The following is a 26,302-nucleotide window of genomic DNA, read 5'->3' as shown; positions in this document are numbered from 1 at the left end:
AGACAAAGACTGACAAACCAACAATGTGCAAAAGAAGTCAAACTATGGAAAAAAATAATCATACAACATGACTTGTAAAGAGCTCCTGAAAGTGATGTAATCAGCTCAGAGTAGCGGTGGCTGAAGTTATCCACACCGGTTCAGGAGACCGATAGTTGTAGGGTAATAACTGTTCCTGAGCCTGGCAATGTGGATCTTAAGGCCTTTATACCTCCTGCCTAACGTTAGTGCCGAGAAGAAGGCATGGTCTGGATGTTCCGAGCCTTTGATGATGGATGTTGCTTTCTCGTGGCAACACTCCTTGTAAATAGTACTCAATGTTTACTAAATAGTACTCAATGTTACTCAGGGTTTTGCCTGTAATAGATAGGGCTGTATCCACTACTTTCTGCAACCTTTTCCATTCCTGGGCATTGGTGCTGATGTTCCCAAACTGAGCTGAGATACAACCACTTAGGATACTCCCCAATGTGCATCTATAGAAGTCTGTCAAGGTTTTTAGTGACACGTTGAACCTACAACAAACTTCCAAGAAAGTGAAGGCGCTGTTGCGCCTTATTTGTGATGTCTCTAATGGGCTGCTCCTGTGACAGATCCTCTTGTATATTAATGCCAAGGATTTTAAAGCTGCTGGCCCTCTGTTTCCCTATTGATGACTGGCTGACTGTCAACCAGCTTCTTCCTCCTGCGATTGATAATCAGCTCTTTGGTTTTGCTGACATTCAGTGAAAGGTTGTTGTTGTGGCACCACTCAATCAGATTGGAATGAGAATGGACGTGTTAGTTTGGGTGGTAGGATCTTCAGGCATGAGTTTCTTTACTCCAGATCGTCTGAAACCTCTGTGGTGCATCTGCCCTGTTTCTCATCTTTATCCTCAGCTTCAGTCCATACCTTCGGCACAGGCAGTATTCATGACTGCAATGACGATTAAGCTCTTCAAAATTTACTCCATCTTTCTTGCGAGTTTCAAAGATCAGATGTAACAAACTCAATGAAAAGCACTTGAACAGTCTGTTAGATATTTCAGATGCTGTGCATGGGGTACTATGAAAACAAAACCATAACACCATAAAATCTGACCATACAATTTTTAGTCAAACAGATGTAGCATAATTTTAGCATGGAAGACTTGGTAGGAGTTATTAAGCACATCCATGCATTTTCTCTGCCCCCTGTGTACTTTAATGGATTATATCCACTACAGCATTGGTTTTAACTTAGCATGTTGTGTAAATCATAATTTTCAGAATCAGAATCAGGTTATTGCCATTGATATATGTATATCGTGAAAAATATGCTGTTTTGTGGCAGTAGTACAGAACAATACATGAAAGATACGATAAGTTACAATAAGAAATATAGAAACATAAATAAGTAGTTCTTAAGGAGAGCAAAAAGTGTTTATGGATTCATAGTAGTGTGACATGATAGTTCACAGATTCAATGTCCGTAAAGAAATCTGATGGTGGAAGGGAAGGAGCAGTTCCTAAAGCATTGAGTGCACGTCTTCAAGCTCCTGTACTTCCTCCCTAATGGTAGCAATCTCCTAGCTGATGTTAGTAATCTTCACCCTGATGCTGGTAATTTTACCATGCTTGCATGAGGTAGCTTGACGGAAAACACTGCAATTCATTTATGCTGCACATAAATACTTAATGCTACAAAGAACAATTCAGCATTTCTTTATCTATGGTCAAGTACAAATGAAAACCACCTTGTTATATCTGTACTATATTTTCCTCTGGCTATTGTGTGATATTATATGATAATGGTGCTCAAACCTCATGTAATTACCTTTTGCAAAAGTTATTCTTTTGGCTGAAGTTTAAGAGGGCAGTCAAATGAATGGGTGGGGGCGGGGAGGTGGGTGCACAATACAGAAGTTCATTTATCTCCAGCTTTCAAACACTCAAAATTAAGGGGAACATGAAGGGAAACTTTTTCACTCAGAGGGTTGGGATAGCGTGGAACGAGCTGCCAGCGCAAGTGGTGCATGTGAACTTGAGTTCAATGTTTATGAGAAGTTTGGATAGGTACATGGATGATAGCGGTATGGAGGGCCATGATCCCAGTGCAGGTTGATGGAAACAGGTAGTTTAAATGGTTCGGCATGGACTAGATGGGCTGAAGGGCCTGATTTTGTGCTGTACTTCTCTCTGACTATGACTCTAAGGTAATATTTTGAGTCCACAGATTCAGGATTAAATCTGGTAAAACAAAATCTTAACAGGAAATTATTGTTAAAAATCAATATTACTTAACATTTGAAAGAGATGATTTTAAAGTGTACGTTTACACTTGAATGCTTCTTGTTTAAAATATTTATGGTATGAAATTGATTCAGAAATACAATTTCAGAGAAGTTTTTATTTTGATCAATAACTTAACTGAGGCAGTAATTGTAATGGTGAAATTTTAACCCAGGATTGCTTGTATTGAGGACTTGACCATGCATTGTCCTGAGCTAAATGTAAAACTGCAGCAGCCAGTTGTCATCAGCCAGAGGGAAAGTTCAGAGTTAATTATTACTACCCTGAGATTCAGTGTCTTGTGGACATTCAATAAATACAAAGGCACACAATAGAATCAATGAAAATCTGCGCGTTATAATTTATGGATAATCAATCAATGTGCAAATGACAACAAATTGTGCAAAGACAAAAATAAAAACAAATAAATATTCAGAACATGAGCAGTGGAGTCCTTGTGTGGAATCAGTTCAGTGTCGAGGTGAGTGAAGTTATTCATGCTGATTCAGGAGCTAGATGATTGAGGGGTTGTAATTGTTCATGAATCTGGTTGTGTGAGACTGACCGAAGGCTCAAGTGCCTCCTTTGAGCCTGTGGCCTGGATGGTGGGGGCAGGAAAGTGAGAGCAGTTGTAAACTCAATATTTTCTAATATTACCTTTCACCTTTTCAAGTGACTTTCTGACAAAAGTTCATGGCAACAGAGGCAGTTGTTGTCTGATTATTTCATGCCACCATCAATCAGCTTTTCATACCACCCATGATATAAACACATTCTTCCAATCCAAGGTATTTAATCATAAAGCAACCAGCCTTTTATTAACAGATTGAAAGACAATTAAATATGAATTAGATCATAAAGCTGTGAGCTACATAAACAGAGTGGCAATACAATTCAGATGTAATTAGCTGAGAGCTGTTGGAGCAGAAGCCCAAGGTAATTCAGGAGCAGAGAAGTAAGTGCTCAACCAACAAGAACAAAGCAGCAATATGCACTCAGGGGCTACTTTATTAGGTATAGGAGTGGAATCCAGTGTGGCCTTCCGTTGCTTTAGCTCATCCACATCAAGGTCCAACATGTCAAAAATACTCATCAATGCCTCTACTTTCTAGGGAGACTGAAGAGAGCCGGGCTCTGCACATCCGTACTCAAGACACACACTAGGGAGCATCCTGATAAGCTGCATGATTGCAATGTAGAGACACTGCACTGCAGCGGGCAGTCAAAACACATCACCGGCACCAGCCTCCCCATCTTCAAGGACATAGTGTATGTAGAGAAAGGTGCCAGAAAAGAGCCGGTTACATCATGAAGGATTCAACTCACCCTGCTCATGGGCTGTTTGTCCCACTCACACCCAGGAGGAGGCTACACAGCCTCCATGCCAGGACTACCAGACTCAAAAACAGTTAATTTCCCAAGCAGTAAATCCGATCAACCTCTCCACCCACTAACTACACCACTACTTTATTATTTCCCGTCAGTCACCTTATGTACAGCCTAGTGTCACTTTATGGACAGACAACCATGTAGTCATGGAAGAGAATAGCACAGAAACAAACCATTTAAACTGCCTACTCCCATCGACCTGCACCAGGAACATAGCCCTCCATCAATCTATGTACATAAGCTATCTTATGTACTGATATTTATCGTGTGATCTTATTCTTCTTCTTCTTCTTATTATTATTATTATTATTGTGTTCATTATCTTTTGTGTTTTTTGTGCTGTATCGGATCTGGAGTAACAATAACTTTGTTCTCCTGTACCCTTGTGTTCAGGAAATGACATTAAACAATCTTGAATCTCAAATTTTGTGCATTCGGAGATGGTCTTCTTCACACCACTGTTCTAACATGTGGTTGTTTGAGTTACTGTCAGCTTGAACCGGTCTGGCCATTCTCCTCTGGCCTCTCATTAAGTGTACCTAATAAAGTGGCCACTTGTTATTTCTATTTAACCTTGACTGGCAGTCACTTACGCATTTTGATCACATGAACAAATGCAAACACAGACAAATTAGTTCCACTTACTGGGCAGGAATTATTTAGCAAGGAATGACATTAATATGATTGGAAGCATTTCCCAGGCTGTGGATTTGCACTATCTGGAAGTGCTTCCCATGAAGGCTGGCTGCATGAATTATGCGATTATCACTCATGTGTATTAATAAATATATTTAGTTCTCAACTAAATCTCTGCAAACAATAGTATTGTTCAGAGAATTAATTAAAGATATGAAAATGGCTAGCAACATAAAATCAGTCATTACTGACATATCAAATAGTGTAAATATATATCATGCACTCGTTGGGTGATCCTCATGCCTTTAACCCACATCCCTTGTTAAGGTAGCCAATTATTATTAGCAGAAATTCCTAAAGCATTCTTTGTCCTACAAGTTTTATTTTTAATGCTAATTCAATTTTCTTTTCTTCTTTGCCATTGAAAACAGATTATGCTATGTTCTCAGCACCACAGCTCACCATTAATGACCTCTGTTCTAATGAAATAAATCCCAAACCTGCAGCTATTTCTTCATATTCTACTTTCTCATACCAGACAATATCCTTGTGATTCATTGTTCTACCTTCACAATTGGCTCAAAGTCCTTCCAGTATTAAAATGCCAAAAGAAGCACATAACAGTCGATTTATATTCATTCGAGTGTTTTACATCAATTCAGGCTTACACTTTAAAGCCAATGTTCGATTTCCCGTAGCTCAACATCAGGAAATTCATTCCATCTGGACTTCTATAATAGCATTAACTTTAATCGCTTTCGTTACCTTGTACATCTCACCTGTTACATCACTCCTTTTCTAACACATTTTAAAACAATGTTGGTGTTTAGGTAGGAAACAGATTATTACCAGTTTTTATCAGTGCACCACAGGAAGCACTCTCTCTGGAAGGATAATGACCTGCTGTGTGCACAAGAAACTGCAGAGAGTTGTGGACACAGCTCAGCTCAGCTCAGCACAGGAACCAGCCTCCCCTCCGTGGACTCTGCCTATATTTCTTACTGCCTCAGTAAAGCAGCCTGCATAATCAAATAACCCGCCCACCCAGCACAGTCTCTCTCCTTCCCTCTCCAATCAATGCAAAAGCATGAAAGCACGCACATTGATATGTTTGCTGCATGGGCAAGTGTGTGAAGGAGCGGTGAACTTATGAGTGTTAAGTGAAACTTCATTCGTAGAGATTGGTATTAGGGAACTGGTAGGCTCTGCTGCGGAGAACTCGGATGAGGATTTTGATCAGGCAGTCTCAAGTAGACAGTCTGAGGAAATGGCTTGACCTGAAATATTAACTGGTTTCTACTTCCGTTGAAGCTGCTTGACTGAGCTCTTCCAACATTTTTGTTTTGTTACAGTAGAAAAATGATGAGTATGCAGATTGGAAATGGTAAGAGACTATTTAAGGGATAGCACATTTGAAATTCCATTTATTCACCTTGCTACAGATTGAGATAATTGATATCAATGCATGTTTTGCAGTACAGAGTCATGGTGTTGTGGCCTGATTACTGAGATTGACCACAGCTGTCTGTGTCTGCTGTCGTGTTCCTCTGAACGTTTGTCTGCAGGCTATGTGTTTGGAGCTTCTCTACCTCTTCTCCGCCTGGGCACCTTGGAGCCTGCCTGCATCCATATTGTGTTCCTATGCAAAAACACCCCCCCCCCCCCCGTTACCTTCTGAAAGAACTACTCACAGAACAAATGCATTTTCCCTCTGAGGCGTGAAGGAGAAGGAGCCTAGAAGTAACAATGGTCACTTCATACATTATCCCCTGCCTTGGTATGCAATTGAACATTTTGCACTCATTGTAAACGAGAGTACATGTGAAATTCCTCCTGTCTCAAGTAAAATGGACTTTCAAGAGTCAAGATTGTTTATTGTCATTCTTCAGTACACAAGTGTAAAGGAGAACTGATGTGTATGTATGACATGTACACAGCACAGTACAAAACACAATAAGCACAATGAACTCAATGAAAAACAAAGACACAATAAGTATAAACAAATCCTACACAACACAATGTACACGTAACTGAGAGTGGTCGTTTATACATAAGATTAGTTTATATACACAGACTGAAGTGACACCAACTGCAGGAGTATCTGTACACAAGGTGACTAACAGGAAATGATAAAGTGACAAAGTGACTCTGGGCAAGAGCAGCTGCTCGAAGTAGCAGCAGGGCGTATTAACTCACAGTAGAACAGTGACTGTGTCAGTGTTGGTATGAGGTGTCAGTCACTTTACTCTTACAACTGTGAGGCTAAGCACAGCTCCAGTGCCATATTCAACTTTGCAGATGACACCACTGTCGTGGGCCGGATCATAGGTGGTGATGAATCAGCATGTAGGAGGGAGATTGAAAACCTGACAATAATTCAATGTTAGCCATACCAAGGAACTGATTGAAATATATAAGACTATTAAGGGATTGGACACGCTGGAGGCAGGAAGCATGTTTCCGCTGATGGGTGAGTCCAGAACTAGAGGCCACAATTTAAGAATAAGGGGTAGGCTATTTAGAACAGAGAAGCGGAAAAACTTTTTCACCCAGAGAGTGGTGGATATGTGGAATGCTCTGCCCCAGAAGGCAGTGGAGGCCAAGTCTCTGGATGCATTCAAGAGAGTTAGATAGAGCTCTTACAGATAGCGGGATCAAGGGATATGGGGAGAGGGCAGGAATGGGGTACTGATTGTGTATGATCAGCCATGATCACAGTGAATGGTGGTGCTGGCTAGAAGGGCCGAATGGCCTACTCCTGCACCTACTGTCTATTGTCTATTGATTATAGCAACTTTAAATTCCTGAGTGTTACCATTTCACTGGGCCTGTCCTGGACCCAGCACATACGCGCAATTTCAAAGAAAGCAGGATGGTGCCTCTACTTCTTCATGAGTTTACGGAGATTCGGAATGACATCTAAAAAACTTCGACAAACTTCTATAGATCTGCAGTCAAGAGTATATTGATGGGCTGCATCACAACCTGGTATGGAAACACCAATGCCCTCGTACGGAAAATCCTACAAAAAGTAGTGGATTCCTTCCAGTACATCATGGGGAAAGCCCTGCCAACCATTGAGCACATCTATGTGAAACGTTGTCGTCAGAAAGCAGCATCACTCATTAGAGATCCCCATTGCCCAGGCCATGCTCTCTTCCCACTGCTACCATAAGGTGGAAGGTACAAGAGCCTCCAGACTCATACCACCAGGATCAGGAAGAGTTACCACCCCTCAACCATCAGGCCCTTGAACAAAAGGAGATAACTTTACTCAATCTCACTTGCCCCATCATCGAAATGCTCCCACAAACAACGATCTTACTTTCAATGACTCTTTTATCTCATTATCTCATGTTCTCATTATTTATTGGTACTTATTTATATTTGCATTTGCACACTTTGTCGTCTTTGCATTCTGTTTGATCTTTCATAGATCCTATTATAGTTACTAGTTTATAGATTTACTGTGAATGCCCACAAGAAGATGAATCTCAGGAATGTGTATGGTGACATCTATGTACTTTAATAATAAAATTTACTTTGAACTTTTTATATTGAGGTGTGGAGTATAAGCATCAAATGGCATTACATGGGGGACCAAAGGATGTTGAGGGGGTAATAGAAAAATTGGCTGATGTTTATGTAGTCCTCAAGTAAATCGAAGTAAATTTATTATCAAAGTGTATATATGTCAACTTATGCAACCCTGAAATTCATTTTCTTGCAGGCATACATAAATCCATAACAAAGAAATAATCATGATAGAATCAATAAAAGACCATTTGTCTGTTTTCAACCAACGTGCAAAAGACAACAAACTGTGCAAATACAAAAAGAAAAATAATAATAATAATTAATAAATAAACAATTATTATCGAGAACATGAGATGAAGAGCCCTTGAAAGTGAGTCCATAGGTTGTGGGAACATGATGGGGCAAATTAAGTTGAGTGAAGTTATCCCTTTTGCTTGCCTGATGATTGAGGGGTAACACTGTTCCCGAACCTTGTGGTGTGAGTTGTGAAGCTCCCACACCTTCTTCCTGGTGACACACATCATTTCCTTACAATTCAACACAAAAATCATGTTTTCAATCTCTCCCACTGATCCTTTGAAAAATCAGAGATCAAATAAAAAAACTAAACAAGATATGTTATCAGAATATTTCAGGGATTTTCAAAACATTGTAAATCGTCAGCCCGAAACATCGACAGCTCTTCTCCCTATAGATGCTGCCTGGCCTGCTGTGTTCCACCAGCATTTTGTGTGTGTTGTTGTTAGTCTTTTTGACCATGGGTTTACTGTTAGTTCAATAAAACACCATTCAACCTTCAGCAACAAAACAAGCCACTATTTTGATCTCTTATTTGTACTTGTGGTTGTTAATACCAGACCCACACTGTGTAGATGTAATGGCACGAAGGATTTGAAAAGAATATGGTTTACTATGAATGATTGATGTTGAATTTTAGGGAATAGCTATGAATTAATGTCCATAAAAAGCTTTATAAATCTACATATGGATCATTTCATCTTTCACATGCAAGCTCTTCAATTTCTATTGTAATTTCTTCTGAATAATTATTATCTTCTGGGCACATGCAAGATTCATGCACTTCACTGCTGCCTTTATGACTCTATGTATTTGCATTGGTGTCCCTTATTGATATTACCCAAGCATGGTGCACTCCTCTGATAAATCATCACTGCATACCTGCGATGGGCACTCCCCACACAGGGTGGCAGGTGTCATTCTGACATTGTGATTTCAAAGTTCACAGTCCAATGGTTCACTGGTTCAATGTAATATCAGAGAATGTATATAGTATACAACCTGAAATTCTTACTCTTCACAGACATCCATGAAACGGAAGAAAATTCCGCAGAATGAATGACAGGAAAGCGTTAGACCCCCCCCCCCCCACAAAGCTCTCCCCCTCCCATGCACAAGCAGCAGCAAAAGCATCAACCCCCCCCCCCACCCTTTCACCCTCCCCCCACATTTGCTCAGTCAAAGGCATCAACCCCCACCACCCGCCACACAAGCAATAGCAAAGCCCCCGGAGACCATGATCCAGAGTTCGTCGGAAACTACTGTCCATCCCAACACCTTGACATCTCAACAATCCCCCTGCCTCTCTCACAGCTTGCCTGTTCTCTCAATGTTTCAATCTCTTGCAACACTTCAGTCGGTGAGATCAGCGAGGAATCGGGTCGTCCACAGGGCCGCACCCCAAGGTGCACACCTTCCAGGCTGCACGTGGAGATGTTGAAATGCCAGGCCGTTCAATATAAATACTTATTGTCAAAGTACTTATATGTCACCATATACAATCCAGAGATTTGTTTTCTTGCAGCTATACACAATAAATCCAACAACGTTCCCTTTAACTGTTTAACAACTGAAAAATAACATGAAATATAACTAACGTAATTTTTGTCCGTGGGGATACCTGGAGCCAGAACTTCATTGGTTCCTGAGGAATTGTGCACTTTGGAGCCAGTTAATTTCTTGTTCCAGTTATCTTCACAGCCAATATTTCCATTTAAAATATTTTATGGGTTGCAATGGAATGTTGGGTGGCAGGCAGATGAATGCATTTCCCAAGGATCTATGAAATCTGTGGGAAGGGCAGCACTTATAATCAGGTGGACTGGGAAGAGGAGCGAAGTTCAGGCCTACCATCAGGATGTAACATGGGGTAAGTGACCAGCATTATTAGTGTTGGCAGTTCTGAAAGAGATCCATCATGAGAACTATGTAACATAATGAAGGAGTTACCAAGAATGGATTCCCAACACCAGGCACCAAAATCTGGGACCTGATTCGGCACGTTCGATTTCATGAGGAAGACATTACCGATGCTTGCAGTATGAACGTACAGTGTATCTCATCTTCTCAGTTACAACTTGTGGCAGCATAATGGCTAGCACAATGCCTTACAGTACCAGCGACCCAGGTTCATTTCCCGCCGCTGTCTGTAAGGAGTATGCACATTCTCCCTGTGACCACGTGGGCTTCCTCTAGGTACTCCGGTTTTCTCTCACATTCCAAAGACATACCGGTTAGTAGGTTAATTGGTCATTTTAAATTGTCCTGTGATTAGGCTAAGTTGGGGGGGGGGGGGGTTTGCTGGGCAACACAGCTCAAAAGGCTGGAAGGACCCTCTCTGAACAATACTTCAATAAATTAAAAAACCCATATTCTCAGTATTATTTTTATTCGTAGGTCTTGCACATTGGTTATTTGCTAGTCCTCATCTGTTTATGTATAGTTTTTTTTGTAAGATGTCTCTATTTCTATAATTAACAATCTTTCTTTTTTCCTATAAATGCCTACAAGGGAATTAATCTGAAGGTAGAATATGGTAACATATATATACTTTGATAATAAATTTGCTCTGAACTTTGAATTTCTGTGAACCAATGACCTGGAAAGAAAATCACAGACTTCACAATGTAGTGCTTAAGTCTTCAATATTCATTAACGAAAGCTATTGATGAAAATTGTGTTGAATTGCACTCATAAATAATTCACGATGCAATAGAATTTGTAGACTGTAGTATTTTCACTCTCACACCAAGAAGAAAGACAAGCCAGATTTGGAATGCATGGGTGTAAACTTACTAAGTATGACAAGCAAGGTTAGTCAGCTCTGGATGTAAACAGACTCTGCAGATGTAATATAGTCACAATAATTAAAATATGGTTCAAAAGCACAAGGCTGGGTGCTAAGTGTTCCTAGATACAAGGTTCAGAAAGAAAAGTGAAAGATGAAGGATATAGGGTGCCAGCCATTTTGCAGAATGCCCACCATAAGAAATCACAAGCAAGCACCAAGACTGTGTTTGATTACCAGTGAGGATGGGTGGGAGGGGAATGTCTGATCCCATCTTTGAAATGTTCCCACAACCTACGGACTCTTAAAAGCACTCTCCACCTCATGTTCTCAATATGTATTGCTTGTTTATTTATTATTATTATTATTATTTATTTTTGTACTTGCACAGTTTGTTGTCTTTTGCACACTGGTTGAACGCCCAAGTTGGTGTAGTCTTTCACTGATTCTGTTATGGTTATTATTCTATTATGCATTTATTGAGAATGCCCGCAAGACAATGAATCTCAGGGTTGTATGGGTTAACATATACAGTATGTATTTTGATAATAAATTTGCTTTGAACTTTTTCCCTTCCACATTAGCCACACACTACCCTCAAGATGTATGTGGTTCAGTTGAGATGATTGTCCGCCACTGTGTGGATACCGCATTTGCTAATAAAATCTGGAATAGGATGCAATGTTCTTGTCAAAGTTTGCTCCCAGCAGGTCTGTGCGATCCACAGGCTGTCCCCAGGGATGCCTGCTGATAAAAACTGCTGCTGGATGATCATCATCCTGATGAGACATGCACTTTGGTCTGCCTAAGTCGTGCTGGTCTTCCAGACAAAGAAGATACCTGCAAGTGAATACAACCAACCGGCACATTCCAGAGTTCAGGAATTCATGCTGAGGGATGCGCTGAAGCTCATGGAGCCTCCTTCTGGGCTTTGTGAAGTAGGACCACAGTCTGGAGTCCCGCCTCCACTTGAAACGGAGGGGTTGATCGTTGTGTAAACAGCCTCTGAAAAGATTTCAGGGGACATGGTTAAGGAAGAAACGAGCAGCATTTATACATTTTCAGAGAATGCATTTTATAAAGGTTAAAAGTTATGCTTATTTGTTGCATATACATCAAAACATCAAAGCATAGAGTGAAATGCATCATTTGCATCAATGACCAATGCAGTCTGAGGATGTGTTAGGCACAGCCACAAGTGTTGCTATGCTTCTAGTGCCAATATAGCATGCCTACAACTTATTAATCTTTGCTAACCTGTATCTATAAGAACATAGGACCATAAGACATAGGACCAGAAGAAGGCCATTCAGCCCATCGAGTCTGCTCAGCCATTCAGTCATGGGCTGATCCAATTCTTCCAGTCATCCTCACTCCTCTGTCTTCTCCCCATACCCTTTGATGCCCTGGCTAATCAAGAACCTATCTATCTCTGTCTTAAATACACCCAGTGACTTGGCCTCCACAGCCACTCATGGCAACAAATTCCACAGATTTACCACCCTCTGACTAAAGTAATTTCTCCGCAACTCTGTTCTAAATGGACGGCCTTCAATCCTGAACTTGTGCCCTCTTGTCCTAGACTCCCCTCCCATGGGAAATAACTTTGTCATAGCTAATCCGTTCAGGTCTTTTAACAATCAGAATGTTTCAATGAGATTCCCCCTCATTCTCCTGGACTCCAGGGAATACAGCCCAAGGAGCTGCCAGGTGTTTCACATATGGTAACCCTTTCATTCCTGGAATCATTCTCGAAAATCTTCTTTGAACCATCTCTGATGTCATTATATCCTTTCTAAAATAAGAAGCTCAAAACTGCACACAATACTCCATGTGTGGTCTCACGAGTGCCTTAAGAGCCTCACATCCCTGTTCTTATATTCTATACCTCCAGAAATGAATGTCAACACTGCATTTGCCTTTTTCACCACCGACTCAACCTGGAGGTTAATCTTTAGGGTATCCTGCACAAAGACTCCCAAGTCCCTTTGCACCTCTGCATTTTGAATTCTCTCCCCATCTAAATAATAGTTTGCCTGTTTATTTCTTCCACTGAAGTGCATGATCATACACTTTCCAACATTGTATTTCATTTGCCGCTTATTTGTCCATTCCCCTAAACTATCTAAGTCTCTCTGCAGGCTCTCAGTTTCCTCAACACTCCCCGCTTCTCCACTTATCTTTGTAACATCGGCAAATTCAGCCACAAATCCATTAATCCCATAGTCCAAATCATTGACATTGATGCACCATCAATAACTCACACTGAGATGTAGGCGAGATATCGGCTTTTATTGACTGGAAGAAGGAACCAGGAGTGAGTGTCTATCATACAAGGTCTTGGAGACTGAGGCCGAGCGTCAGGCCGCAGGTCTCCTTTATACAGGGGCCTGTGGGAGGAGCCACAGGAGCAGTCAGCAGGGGCGTGTCCCGACAGGCACATAGTTCACCACAGACATACATCATAAAAAGTACCGGTCCCAACACTGACCCCTGTGTAACTCCACTGGTAACTGGCAGCCAGCCAGAATAGGATTCCTTTATTCCCACTTCCTGTTTTCTGCTGACCGGCCATGTTAGTAACCTCCCTGTAATTCCATTGGCTCTTATCTTGCTAAGCAGCCTCATGTGCGGCAAACTCGAGGAAATCTGCAGATGCTGGAAATTCAAACAAAACACACACAGAATGCTGGTAGAACACAGCAGGCCAGGCAGCATCTATAAGGAGAAGCACTGTCGACGTTTCGGGCCGAGACCCTTTGTCAGGACGAACTGAAAGGAAAGATAGTGCGGCACCTTGTCAAAGGCCTTCTGAAATTCCAAGCACACCACATCTACTGCATCTCCTTTGTCTACCCTGCTTGTAATTTCCTCAAAAATTGCAGTAGGTTAATCAGGCAGGACTTTCCTTACAGGAAACCATGCTGGCTTGGCCTATCTCTTAGGATATTTACACTACACGCTGCATCCGCAAAGGAATCAGCACTATGAAGGACCCCATGCACCCCTCATACAATCCCTTCTCCCTCCTACCGTCTGGGAAAAGGCTCTGAAGCATTCGGGCTCTCATGACCAGACTATGTAATAGTTTCTTCCCCCAAGCTATCAGACTCCTCAATACCCGAAGCCTGGACTGACATCTTGCCCTACTGTCCTGTTTATTATTTATTGTAATGCCTGTGCTGTTTTTGTGCACTTTATGCAGTCCAGTGTAGGCCTGTAGTCTAGTGTAGCTTTCTCTGTGTTGTATTTTTCTTATTACGTAGTTCAGTCCAGTTTTTTGTACTGTGTCATATAACACCATGGTCTTGAAAAATGTCTCATTTTTACTATGCACTGTACCAGCAGTTATGGTCGAAATGACAATAAAAGTTGACTTGACTTGACTTGAGTTGAATGTGGAGGAAACGCAGTGGAGAACTCCTTCCTCCTTTCAGACAGCAGTAGGAGTTGAATTGCAATTGCTGGCATTTTAGGTATAATAAGACCACAAGCTATAGGAGCTGAATTAGGCCATTCAGCCCATCAACTCTGCTGTGCCATTCTGTCATGGATGATTCATTGTCCCCCTCAACCCCATTCTTCTGCCTTCTCCCTGGAATCTTTATCACCCTGACTAATCAAGAACCCAGCATCCTCCACGAAAATCTACCCAGTGACTCGACCTCCACAGCCATCTGTAGCAATGAATTCCACAGATTCACTCCCTAAAGAAATTACTCCTTATCTCTGTTCTAAATGGTCGCCCCTCTACTCTGAGGCTGTGGCCTCTGGTGCTAGACTCCCCTGCTATAAGAAATATCCTCTCCACATCCATTCCAAAATATGCCAGCTGCTATGCTGCCATTTTTAATCTTCGGCTTCAGATTCAGATGTATTTATCACATGCACATTGAAACATACAGTGAAATGTGTCATTTGTCTTTGCAACCAACAAACCCATGGATGCACTAGGGGCAGCCCACAAGTGTCGTAACACATTTTGGCGCCAATATAGCAAGCTGAAAATGCTGCCCTTTATGCCATTAATTGTGTAATGAAGGTAGTGAAAGATGAGAAAATGTTTTTGACAGTTCCAGAAATGGACATTAAAGATTTAATAACATGGTCCCAGAGTTAACGGTTCTTAACTGCAAGCTTACACTGGAGAAGCTGATGTTACCTTACCTGGAGCCAGGTAGTGTGGTGGAAACTTGACATAGGTTGACAGAGGCATACAAGTTCATGTCAGTTTTAGACAGGGTTAAAGAGAGGGTAAATAAAAAATCACAGGTCCCCATAGGGAAGAGTTCAAAGACAGGGCAGATAGATTTAAAGTGAAGGGAAATAGCTATAGTTGCAGAAGTGAGCAGCGAGTGGTTTAGATGTGGAACTCAGTGTATGTAAGTGTCATATAAAATCAGCCAGAACACTCCAGAAATTAATTGGAGAGCTGCATAAGGAAGAAGAATTTACAGAGTTACAGGGAAAAAGTAGGGTTGATGGAGTGACTGGATTTGTCTGCTCTCACTCTCTCTCTCTCTCTCTCTCTCTCTCTCTCTCTCTCCGTTAGTTTTTCTTTAAATTCAGATTCAGATTTACAGTATTTATTGCTTGTTCATTGAAACATACAGTGATATGCATTGTTTACGTTAAGAAGCAACGTGCACAAGGCTGTGCTATGGGCAGCCCACAAGTGCCACCACACATTCCGGCTCCAGCACAGCATGGACACATTAACAGCACAGAATAACGCAAGCAGCGGCAACTACAGCAGGGTAAAACAAACCCCTTTCACACACTCCCATCCCCTTCACAAACACACACACACACACCTCCATCTCCAGGACAGGCCACCTTCAAGAATGCAGTCCTTGGCTGTGGACTCTCAAACCTGTAGACAAGGAGCTTCTAACTTCCAGCTTTGATGTCTGTGCCACCTCTCAACAATGAAATGAAGGAACATCTGCCACCCTTCCCTTCTGCTTACGATTCTTTCATTCTTCAATTACTTGACATTCTGTCACTTAGAGCATCTTAAATTCTCCATGCACAGAAACAGTATAATGTTTCATGTTCTCTAAGCAAAACCACATGGAGCATCTTACAAAATGTGCTTTCTGTTTCATCAGCATGTGTAAAATGCAGAATATTACTACAAAATTCTAAACAATGATAGGTTGGCAAAGAAAGCTTTGTGACAATTTCTGATTTTCATAAGTGGCAATAAGAAAATTATTTATGTTCCATATGAAACAATCCGAAATAACTTCACTAATCCGTATATGGGTAACGGAATTAAGTCATTTTCATTTGATTTTTGTTTTCAATTCATGAGTGCTCCTGGCATTTTATTTTCCACCATAATTTGAAAGGTTAATCAGTTGAGTAACTGGAATTCCGCAGCTATTCGATTCTTAGGACGAAACATTTGCTGTCAATGGCAAAGCTTCAGAGTGTCCTGCTGACCTCAAACAATGTTGTCCACCAAACACTAGAGATTCTGGCAAGCACTTCCACCTTTCCAGCACTCACTGCTGCCAGATGTCAGTACAACAGGGCCTCTGGCATCCAGCACCTTTCAATATCAACAAGCTGGAAGAAAAGTCAATCTTATTAAAGAATTCTCACAGAGTGCAAAAGATATCCATAAAATGATATCCAGAAAATGATTACAGGAGAAGCTGCATTACAAATCTTTGTTGATATACTTTAAACGCTCTGTTTTGAAATGGTCATATAGATATGGTTAAAATGGTTTTATATCATATACACTCAGCGGCTACTTTATTAGGTACAGGGGGGAAGCCAGTGTGGTCTTCTGTTGCTGTAGCCCATCCACTTAAAGGTTTGATGTGTTGTGCATTTAGCGATGCTCTTTAGCACACCACCATTGTCATGCGTAGTTATTAGAGTTACTCTCGCCTTCCTGTCAGCTTGAATTAGTCTGGCCGTTCTCCACTGACCTTTCTCAACAACAAGGTGGTTTTGCCCACAGAACTGCCATTCACTGGCTGTTTTTTTTTCCATTTTTCGCACCATTCTCCATAAACTCCGGAGATTGTTGTGCGTGACAATCCCAGGAGATCAGCAGCTTCTGAAATACTCAAAGCACCCTGCCTGACACCAACAATCATTCCGCTGTCAAAGTCACTTAGATCACATTTATTCCCCATTCCGATGTTTGAACTGAACCTCGTGACCATGTCCGCATGCTTTTATGCTTCGAGTTGTTGCCACATGATTGGCTAATATTTGCATTAACGAGGTGTCCAGGTGTGCCTAATAGAGTGGCCACTGAGTGTATGTTGCTAAAGAGTAATTATGGATTTGTACTTATTTAAAACCTTAGTTAGACCTGATGTAATCAAATATGTAGTCTTAAGGCTAAAGTCTGCAGTGAAAATAGTTCTGTAAAAATCTCAAGAAACTTCATTTCAGCTTGGTTGCTGCAAAGAAGGTTCCGCCCAGCACAGTGCCGGGGTGCATGGATGTTTGAGGGAAACTCGAGGATTTCCAGTTGAAGGAGAATTCCCAAGGTTACCAGTGGCACGGAATATTGATAATGGTACTTCCACTGGTGTTGCTATTGCAGAATCAGGGATTGAACTACCATGGGCACTCACAAATATTGGGGCACCAGCAGCTTTCTGGTTCTACCTGGTAACCAGCATGAGGAAACAGAACATTAATAAAGTAACTAAATGCAAATTCAACATTGCTAATAACACTTATTTCCGCTTTAATAAGTGGAGCGTAACTAAACCAACAGATGTGAGAATCTGAACCAAAAGCAGAAATGCTAGAGCAATGAGTTAGGTAAGCAACACACTCAAAATGCTGGAGGATCTCAGCAAGTCAGGCAGTATCCATGGAGAGGAAAATACAGTTGATGTTTGGGGTCAAGAGTGCTCATCAGGACCTTTAATAAAACCAAACTCAGAACATTTCACCTCAGAGAGGGAAGTGGATAGAGAAGACACGGAAGGAGCTGGTTTTGGGTGGAGGGGTAGGGGGAAAGTTGGAGGAGTCAAAGGCGAGGGAAGGGTAGGGGTGTTCAGGGATGGTTACATAAGTGTTAGGTTACTGCAGCAGTGGCTACAGGTTCCTTTTGTCTTTACATAATATATGTCGTAATCGCAGCTCAATGATTTGCTGTAAAATTGCATTCTAATTTATGTAAACATTCACCATTTTATAACAGATACACTATTATTGATTTTCTTGTTTCAAGTGAGATATCTGCCTCTGTTCCCATTCTGTCAGCAGGTTCTTAGTGACTGAGTGCTTTATCTGAAGTCCTATTTTTAACTCTCCACCTTTGAAATGTCTTATGTTACTCACTGATTTCTTTCTGGTTACCTGAAGAAACACAGCAAATCAATGATTTCATTGTTTTGCAAATTTTGCTGAAGATATATTTGCCTGGAAATCCAGTTGAATAACATACTATATCTTTACAGGATGATGCAGTTAGAAGTGTTTCTTTCTTTGCCCAGATCAAATCCCAGGAAAGATTACTGAAAGAGCTCATGAAGGACACAGAGTGACAATAAACCCCAGGCAATACTCATTTTGGTGCACTGTTGGAAGAACTTTTGTCTTGAAAAATAGACAAGTCTGCTTGCCTGTGCTGAAGGCCTTAGACACAACCGAAGTTTACAACAATATAAAATGTTTCCCTTCTGCTGCTGTCTTCACTTAATGTACTAAAAATTACAAGCAATTTACATAAATATTAGTTGCAGACACAAATTAATGAATATAAATTGAATATACTCTGACAAACCTTTGGGATTGCTTCAACATTGCTGGTGCGTAAAAGTGAGAAAATGTTCGCTCAGTGGCAGCCTTCTGTGTGAAAATGCAGTCAGGTTTTCAATAGGTCAAAAAATATTTTTGTTACTACTTATTAGCTGGTACTATGGTAGGCAGTTTCATTGGTAAACTAAGTTCAAAGTTCAAAGTAAATTTAATATCAAAGTACATATATATCACTATATACAATCCTGAGATTCTTTTTCTTACAGATAAAGACCAAGAAATACAACAGAATCATAGAAAGGCTGTGACAGCTTAACAACCAATGTGCAAAAGGCAACAAAACTGTGCAAATGCAAAAATAAATAAATAAATAAATATGCAATAAATATTGAGAACATGAGGTGAAGAGTCCTTGAAAGTGAGTCCATAGGTTGATGGAACAGTTCATTCATGGGGTGAGGGAAGTTGAGTGAAGGTATCCCCAATGGTTCAAGAGCCTGATGGTTGAGGGGCTATATTTGTTCCTGAACACGAGAAAAGCTGCAGATGCTGAAAATCAAAAAAAAGCAACCCACACAAAATGCTGGAGGAATTCAACAGGCCGGGCAGCATCTATGGAAAAGAGTGAACAGTCGACATTTCAGGCTGAGACCTTTTTCAGGATTCTGAGCCTGTTTCCTGAACTCTGAATTGTTCCTGATCTTGATGGTGTGGGCTCTGAGGCTCCTGAATCTTTTTTTCCTGATGGCAGTAGTGACAAGGGAACATGTTTTGGACGGTGGATGGATGCTATTTTCCTGCAACAGTGCTCTATGTAGATGTGCTCAATGCTGGGTAGGGCTTTGCCCCTGATGGACCCCTGATCATGACTTTTTGTAGGCTTTTTCATTCAAAGGCATTGGAGTTTTCAAACCAGGCTGTGATGCAGCAGCCAAAAAACTCTTCGTCTCACACCTGCAGAAGTTTGTCAATGTTTTAGATGACATGCTGAATCTTCACAAACTTCAAGGAAAATAAAGTTGCTGCCATACTTTCTTTGTAACAGCCCTTACATGATATACCCAGGAGAGACTCTCTAAAATGATAACACTGAGGAATTTAATGTTGCTGACCCTCTCCACCCCTAATCCCCTGAGAAGGACTGGCTCATGGACCTCTGGTTTCCTTCTCTTGTAGTCAATAATCAGCTCCTTGATCTTGCTGACATTGAATGAGAGGTTGTTGTTATACACCACTCAGCCAGATTTTCAGTCTCTCTCCTATATACTGATTCATCACCAACTTCAATTTACATTATTAGCAGCTCCTGCAGTGGGTGCTGCATATTGGTATGGGAAACTATTCTGTCTGCTTTCCACAGTGCATTCTCCTTAATCCACCTAAAATGCAGGATTGAAGGTGAAAAATGGGAAAGGATTATGAATAGATTAACAGCCAATTCATCAAATACCTTGTGCTGGCTACCAATGATTTAATGCCATCCCCTAACATTAAAATGTCTGTTTCTCACTACTGTGCAGAGTCATAAACTTCAATTGGCCAGTACTCTCAGAGCAGGCTTCCACATAGTAAAATAAGAGTATCCAACTCCCAGATTATCCTTAAACCCTCTAACAGCAGAAGTGAGAAGAGGCCCAAGAAGTTTGCTGACATGTAAAGTACTCAACAAGGACAGATCTGTTCCCATTGAGACCTTCGCCTTCTTGCTAAGAGTCTGTTTTTATTTCTACTTGAATTTATTGTCCTTTTTAATACTAGAAATCAGAAGTGAATTGTAGAGTGGTTCCTATGTCTGCATGTTTACAGCATGCAGCCAAGGCTAAATTTCTACCCTGTGAGCTTCAATTCCCATCTTAATTAAGCTAAGGATCTGCACTTTAACTGTACGTGATCTGTTCTCAGGTTTCTGGCTTTCCATTTTCCAGATCTATGCACTGAGGCTCATGTACTGGTTCAAATCCTGCAGCAGCAACTAGATATCTGGACCATTGTGCCAGGAGCACGAAGCATGGCAGTTTAAAGGAAGGTGAACAAATAAATATGGAGCTAAGATAACAGCAACAATTGCAGAAGTAATACCTCACAGATCACTGCTTTGCCAGATCCAAGTGGCTCAGTAATATCTTTCAGAGAAATGTGGACTCAAGGAGTCTGCCGTGCAAACCCAGTCTGAATGGAAAGGAGCTAAGGAAAGTTGTAAAATTAGTCCGCTCCATCTTGGGTACTAGTGTCTGTAGTATCTAAGGCATCTTCAAGGAGCAGTGCCTCAGAAAGGCAGTGTCCATCACTAAGGCCCCTATCACCCAGGACATGCCCTCTTCTCATTGTTACCATCAGGAAGGAGATACAGGAACCTGAAGGCACATGCTCAGCAAATCAGGACCAGCTTCTTCCTTTCTGCCATCCGATTCCTAAATAGACATTGAACCCATGAACGCCACCTCACTTTCTTTAAAATATTATTTCTGTCTTTGCACTATTTAATATATATATATACTTACTGTAATTGCTTTACATACTTATCTTTTCTATATTGCATTATACTGCTGCCGCTAAGTTAACAGATTCCATGACATATGCCGGTGACATTAAACCTGATTCTGATTTTACTCCTGTTAGTTGAAACTTTTACAGATTCATCATTTAAAGCTACCCATTTGAACTAAAAGCTTATATTTCTTATATTATTTATCTGTAAGTGGATCTCAAGATAAGCGACATAAAATACATATTATAGCTGCTGTCATTGGAAAGGAAACATGCATCAATGTGAAAATACTTGCATAAAGAGAAATGATAGTGACAGACACTCTCATTTTCAATGATATTGATAGAGGAATATGTATATGTAGAATATCATGAATAACTCTTCTGTTCTTCAAATAATGTGCCAGACAAAATATCTTAGCCAGCTGAGAATCCAGACGGATCTCAGTTTCACATTTTATTTGAAGCTTTGCACCCTAACAAAACACAAGAGATTCTGCAGATGCAGGAAATCTAGGACAACACCCACACAATGCTGAAGGAACTCAGCAGGTCTGGCAGACATCCATGGAGAAGAATAAACAGACAGCGAATTGGGCTGAGATCCTTCATCAAGTCGGTCTCGGCCTGAAATGCTGACTGATTGTTCCTCTCCATAGCTGCTGATTGACCTGCTGAGTTCCTCCACAATTTTGTGTGTTTTGTACCCTAATCAATGCAGCATTCACACATTAGAACATACATTTAGATTATTACGGTCAAGACTCTGGAATGGGGCTTTAGTGCTCAACCTTCTCCTGTCCCAAAGATTTTGATGAAAATAGTTAACTCACAGTTGAGACTCTATCGACTCCATTTCAGCTGGGGTTTTTATTTTATTTTATTTTATTTTATTTTAATGACACTGTGTGGACTATGCCTTTCTGGCTCTTTGAGCCATTCCAACCCAGCAACCCCACAACTCTGTTCAACCCCAACCTAATCGTGGAACAATTTACGCTTACCAAGTAACCCAACAGTGCATCCTTGGACTGTGGAATCAAACTAGGGCACCCAGGGAAAACCCACACATTCCATGGGGAGAATGTGCAGAGACTCCGTAAACAACAGTGCTGGAACTGAACTCTGAACTCCAGAATGCCCTGAGCTGTAACAGCATTGCCTGATTTATAGTTCTGTCCAGGACCAAACTGGGAACTTTTCACATGTGCGGAGAACGTGTTAACCGTTACTCCATAAAACCCACTACATTTATGCTGTCAGACAGATTTCTCTGTGGGCTGCTTCTGCAATTTCCATCTATGTTTAACATCATATGTGCATTCACAGGGTTAAATGTGAAGACTGGACATGTTTACAAGATAATTTTTAATTGTCAGGAATAGATTTCAAAAACTTGCTGTTTTTTGGAATTGTTTAAAAGCACTTAAGTCATAGGAATCGTAATTCTTCAGCATTCAACACTGAACCTCCTTTGCACCTTATGGTAGCTGAAGAATTCCACCCTTAATCCCTGCATCAGATCGTGCAGACCTACAGACTCCCCTGGTCTGTTGGATTATTGAGAAAACAAAGCTGCTGACTTCTTGGGTCTCAGTGCAACTTTGTTCTGCTATCAATCATATTCATTACTTCTGGGAAGATTTTTGTTTTGTCTGGAACTTCCATGCAGCTAACCCTTGGGCAACACCCACAAGCACCACGTCGCTGAAACCTGAAATGTGCCAACCCCTATCAGCAAACCTAGAAAAGCGGGAGGGAGGAATCTCCTCTTCTCTGTATCTCAGCTATACCTGTTCCTGGGATGGAGGAGAAGTGGAGGGAGCAGGGGTCCTACACATATTCTGCACCAGGATTTTAGTGGAAGCCCTCGTATTGTTGGCCTTGACCTTGACTAGATACAGCTCGGCAATTGGACTTTGATGAGTCATCCCAGCCTGCTTGACTTACCTGGATTCCAAGTAGCCACATACAGTATGTTAAAATCATAGCATTTGTCAATAGATGAGTGTTTTTTGTTACCCCACCCCAACCCCTCAACTACTCCTAGCTCATATCCCTCAGAAGTAAGGAGGCAAAAAGTGGTCTGGGGTTCATGAGCAGAGCTGAGAAGTCTTCACCTTCTCAATGATTGGATACGATCCCTGCCCTGAGTGTATATTTAAGTCATGCAAGAAGCCAGAACATTCAAGTATTGTGCTTCCCTATTCTTAAATCAATAGTCAGTAACTCCAAGCATGTTTATGCTGTCAAGAATATGTGTTTCACTTGGGAATAATGACCTTTTAGAAAATGCCTGCCAACATTGATAGAGTTGTTAAGTAGGTGTATGGTATTAGCTCATTAGTTGAGGAATTGAATTTGAGACACAAACTAATGTTGCAGCTCTATAAAACATTTGGAGTACTGTGTTCAGCACCGGTTGAACCAACAAAGGAAGGATATAGAAGATTTAGAGGAGATTCACCTGTATGTATAACTGATGAGGATAGGTTGAGTAAGCTAGGCTTTTCTATTTGAAGTGAAGGATGATGAGAGGTGACTTGATAGAGATGTACAAGATCATAAGAGGTTTAAATTGAATGGATAGCCAGAGACTTTTCCCAGGACAGATATGACTAGCTTTAAGGTGATTGGAGGAAAGTATAGGTGGGATGTCAGAGGTAATAGTTTTACACAGAGACTGGTGAGTGTGTAGAATGCCCTGCCAGGGGGTGGTAGTTGAGGCAGATATATTAGGGACATTTAAGAAACACTTAGATGGGTATGGATGATTAAGAACAATGGAGTGAAAGGTTATATTGCTCATAGAGTTGGTTAAAAGGTCAGCACAATATTGTGGGCTGAAGGGCCTGTACTATGCTGTAATACTTGATATACTAACATTGCTATGGCTTGCAAATGAGTCTAGGAACAAAGAGGGCAATTCATCCCACAGCACTGCAAACCCTACTGGAGACAGTGTGGACAAACAGGAGAAGCTGGGGGTTAGAGGTGCAGTGCACATAGGGAAAGAGGGAGGAGTCTAAGGCAGAAGAATATAAGATTATTAATCACAATGTCTAAAGCAATAGTACTGAAACAAATGGCACATTTTCGGATCTTCCCATTGCATGCGATGGATTTTGTATTCTAGGCAGGTAGAATTCTCAGTAGTTATTACAAAATAATTGTCTTTCTATTTGTCAAGCTACTTTCTGGATTTCCAGGAAAATGCATCGAAGGATTAATGTGATCAAACCAATTGAATAACGTAATTGATTAGCAGGAAAGATGAACTGCACGGAGAGTGGAATTTGACAGATGACTCATTTGATACATTTTGTTTTCCTGTCGTATTTGTCTTTAAGGTCTTCACTGTATGTATCCCGTAAAGGTGCCAAGATATCTCCCGTAGTACATGGGTAAAAGCTGGCAAGCACATTAAAGCTGAGCCGCTGATGGATGATTTGCAACCTACTTACATTCTTCCAGCAGCTGTGGAAATGACACACAATCCCCCGTTACAAGTAGAACTTCCCCTGTGCAGATGTCAGATGCTTTTTTTCTATTATACACGTGCAGCCTTGTTGTATCACACACGATGATTTTGTGCGGTGAACTGTCTCTTATTTAGTTGCATCCGATCGAACTGCTAACATTCCGAAAATACTGGAGGTAAACATGAACTGCCATTCATTTCATTGGGTTAGATCTTTCATTATTCTACTGGCTAAGAAAGAATTCTCTTCATGGTTTATTAGGTTCACGACTCACTTTACCGTGTTTCATGCGTGTGGCTACATCTTATGCCATAATGAGTTAACTAACGTTAGATGTCTTTTCCAGGGTATTAGATCCAGTCGAGCGGGACCCCGGTCACAAAAGAATAAGAGACTGCTTCTCGTCAGTTGAAAGCCATTTGCTACTGTTGTTTCACATCGATTATCGGAAGGGACCCATTCTCCGGGATGATGCATTTTGATTGCGGTCAGTTGCACCCTCTCTTCAGCACCTCCGTCTCACTCGCCACGGCTCAACATGTTGCTTCTGCGGTATGGCTGGGGTAGGCTCCCTCGGCTGCACCTTGCTGACTTTGTAACAGTTAATTGAGAGTTGAAAAGCTTGATTGCTGATTTCTTTTTTATTAATGTGGCAAGACGCAATGAGAAGGAGACGGTATCTGCTTAACAGAACTGACGATGTCCCAGCTAAACAGAAGTCAACCGACTGGCTCTACGAGTCGTATTACTGCATGAGCCAACAGCATCCGCTGATTGTTTTCCTGCTTCTGATTGTGATGGGAGCCTGTTTATCACTACTCGCTGTCTTCTTTGCTTCAGGGCTGGTAAGATCCTTTATTACCTGAAATTCGTAGTGAAGTATTTCTATTTCCATCATTCCGGCATTAATATAAAAGGTAGCCATCACATTGATTTTAATTTAGCACTCGAGCTGTAGATTTTATACCTTTCGCACGTTACCACTGCTGTTAATTTCTTCAATAAATGTCATTGAGTATCAGTGCATTGAATGGCTTTGCTATTAGCAGCTTGTAGTAAATGCGCTGATGGAGTCTGTCGCTTCTTGATAATCGTTAACTGATGGAAGCCGGTCAGTAGAATGCGCTGGGAGCAGAGAGCATCTCTGCATCGTCCCAGCACTTGCTGAAGAGCTCTAAGTTTCTTCAACTGCCACTGATGTTGAAAAGAGAGAAAAATATTTCCACAAAATACTGAATAAAGCAAAAAAACCCTAATTTTGATAAAATCATACTTTCATATAAAAAGGACTGAAAGCAAAGCAATATAAATTTAGAGCCCCAGTGCTCATAATAATGATACAAATAACTTGCCAAAATTCGTGAATTGATTATATTCACATCCACGTCAATGTCGACATCTTTGCTTTTGTTACCAACTGATATTCAATGATGTAAAAACTTTAGAAAATTTGCAATGTTTCAAAATCTGTTGTGTTGAATGGATGATCACTTTTTTAAAGACTTTCAGCAATGGCTTATTTCAGAAGCTTATTACTATTCACCTTTTTGAATTGAATTTCCCCATCATTGTTTCTTCTAAAGCAGTGGTTCTTACATCCTCCTCCAAGAATTTTTTGTTGAATCGTACTCAAAATGCCCAGCCAAATTTTCTTTATTTCAAATAATTCTGGACGTAAGTAAACTCTGATTAA

At 40.9% G+C, this 26,302-nt stretch overlaps 1 protein-coding gene across 1 annotated transcript in view; it reads left to right on the top strand.

Annotated features, from left to right (window-relative positions):
• Positions 1-26,302, top strand: part of LOC132378312 (adenylate cyclase type 2-like) — a 507,293-nt gene that overhangs the window by 178,565 nt on the left and 302,426 nt on the right. The window contains exon 4 of the mRNA XM_059945128.1: positions 24,956-25,454. Within this exon, the coding sequence (XP_059801111.1) occupies positions 25,257-25,454 (198 nt within the window). The 5' untranslated portion in view covers positions 24,956-25,256. The remainder of the gene's footprint in view (positions 1-24,955; positions 25,455-26,302) is intronic.

Source organism: Hypanus sabinus, chromosome 20 (assembly GCF_030144855.1).
Source record: "Hypanus sabinus isolate sHypSab1 chromosome 20, sHypSab1.hap1, whole genome shotgun sequence".
Classification (NCBI taxonomy): domain Eukaryota; kingdom Metazoa; phylum Chordata; class Chondrichthyes; order Myliobatiformes; family Dasyatidae; genus Hypanus; species Hypanus sabinus.
This window is presented reverse-complemented; position numbering and strand designations above follow the sequence as displayed.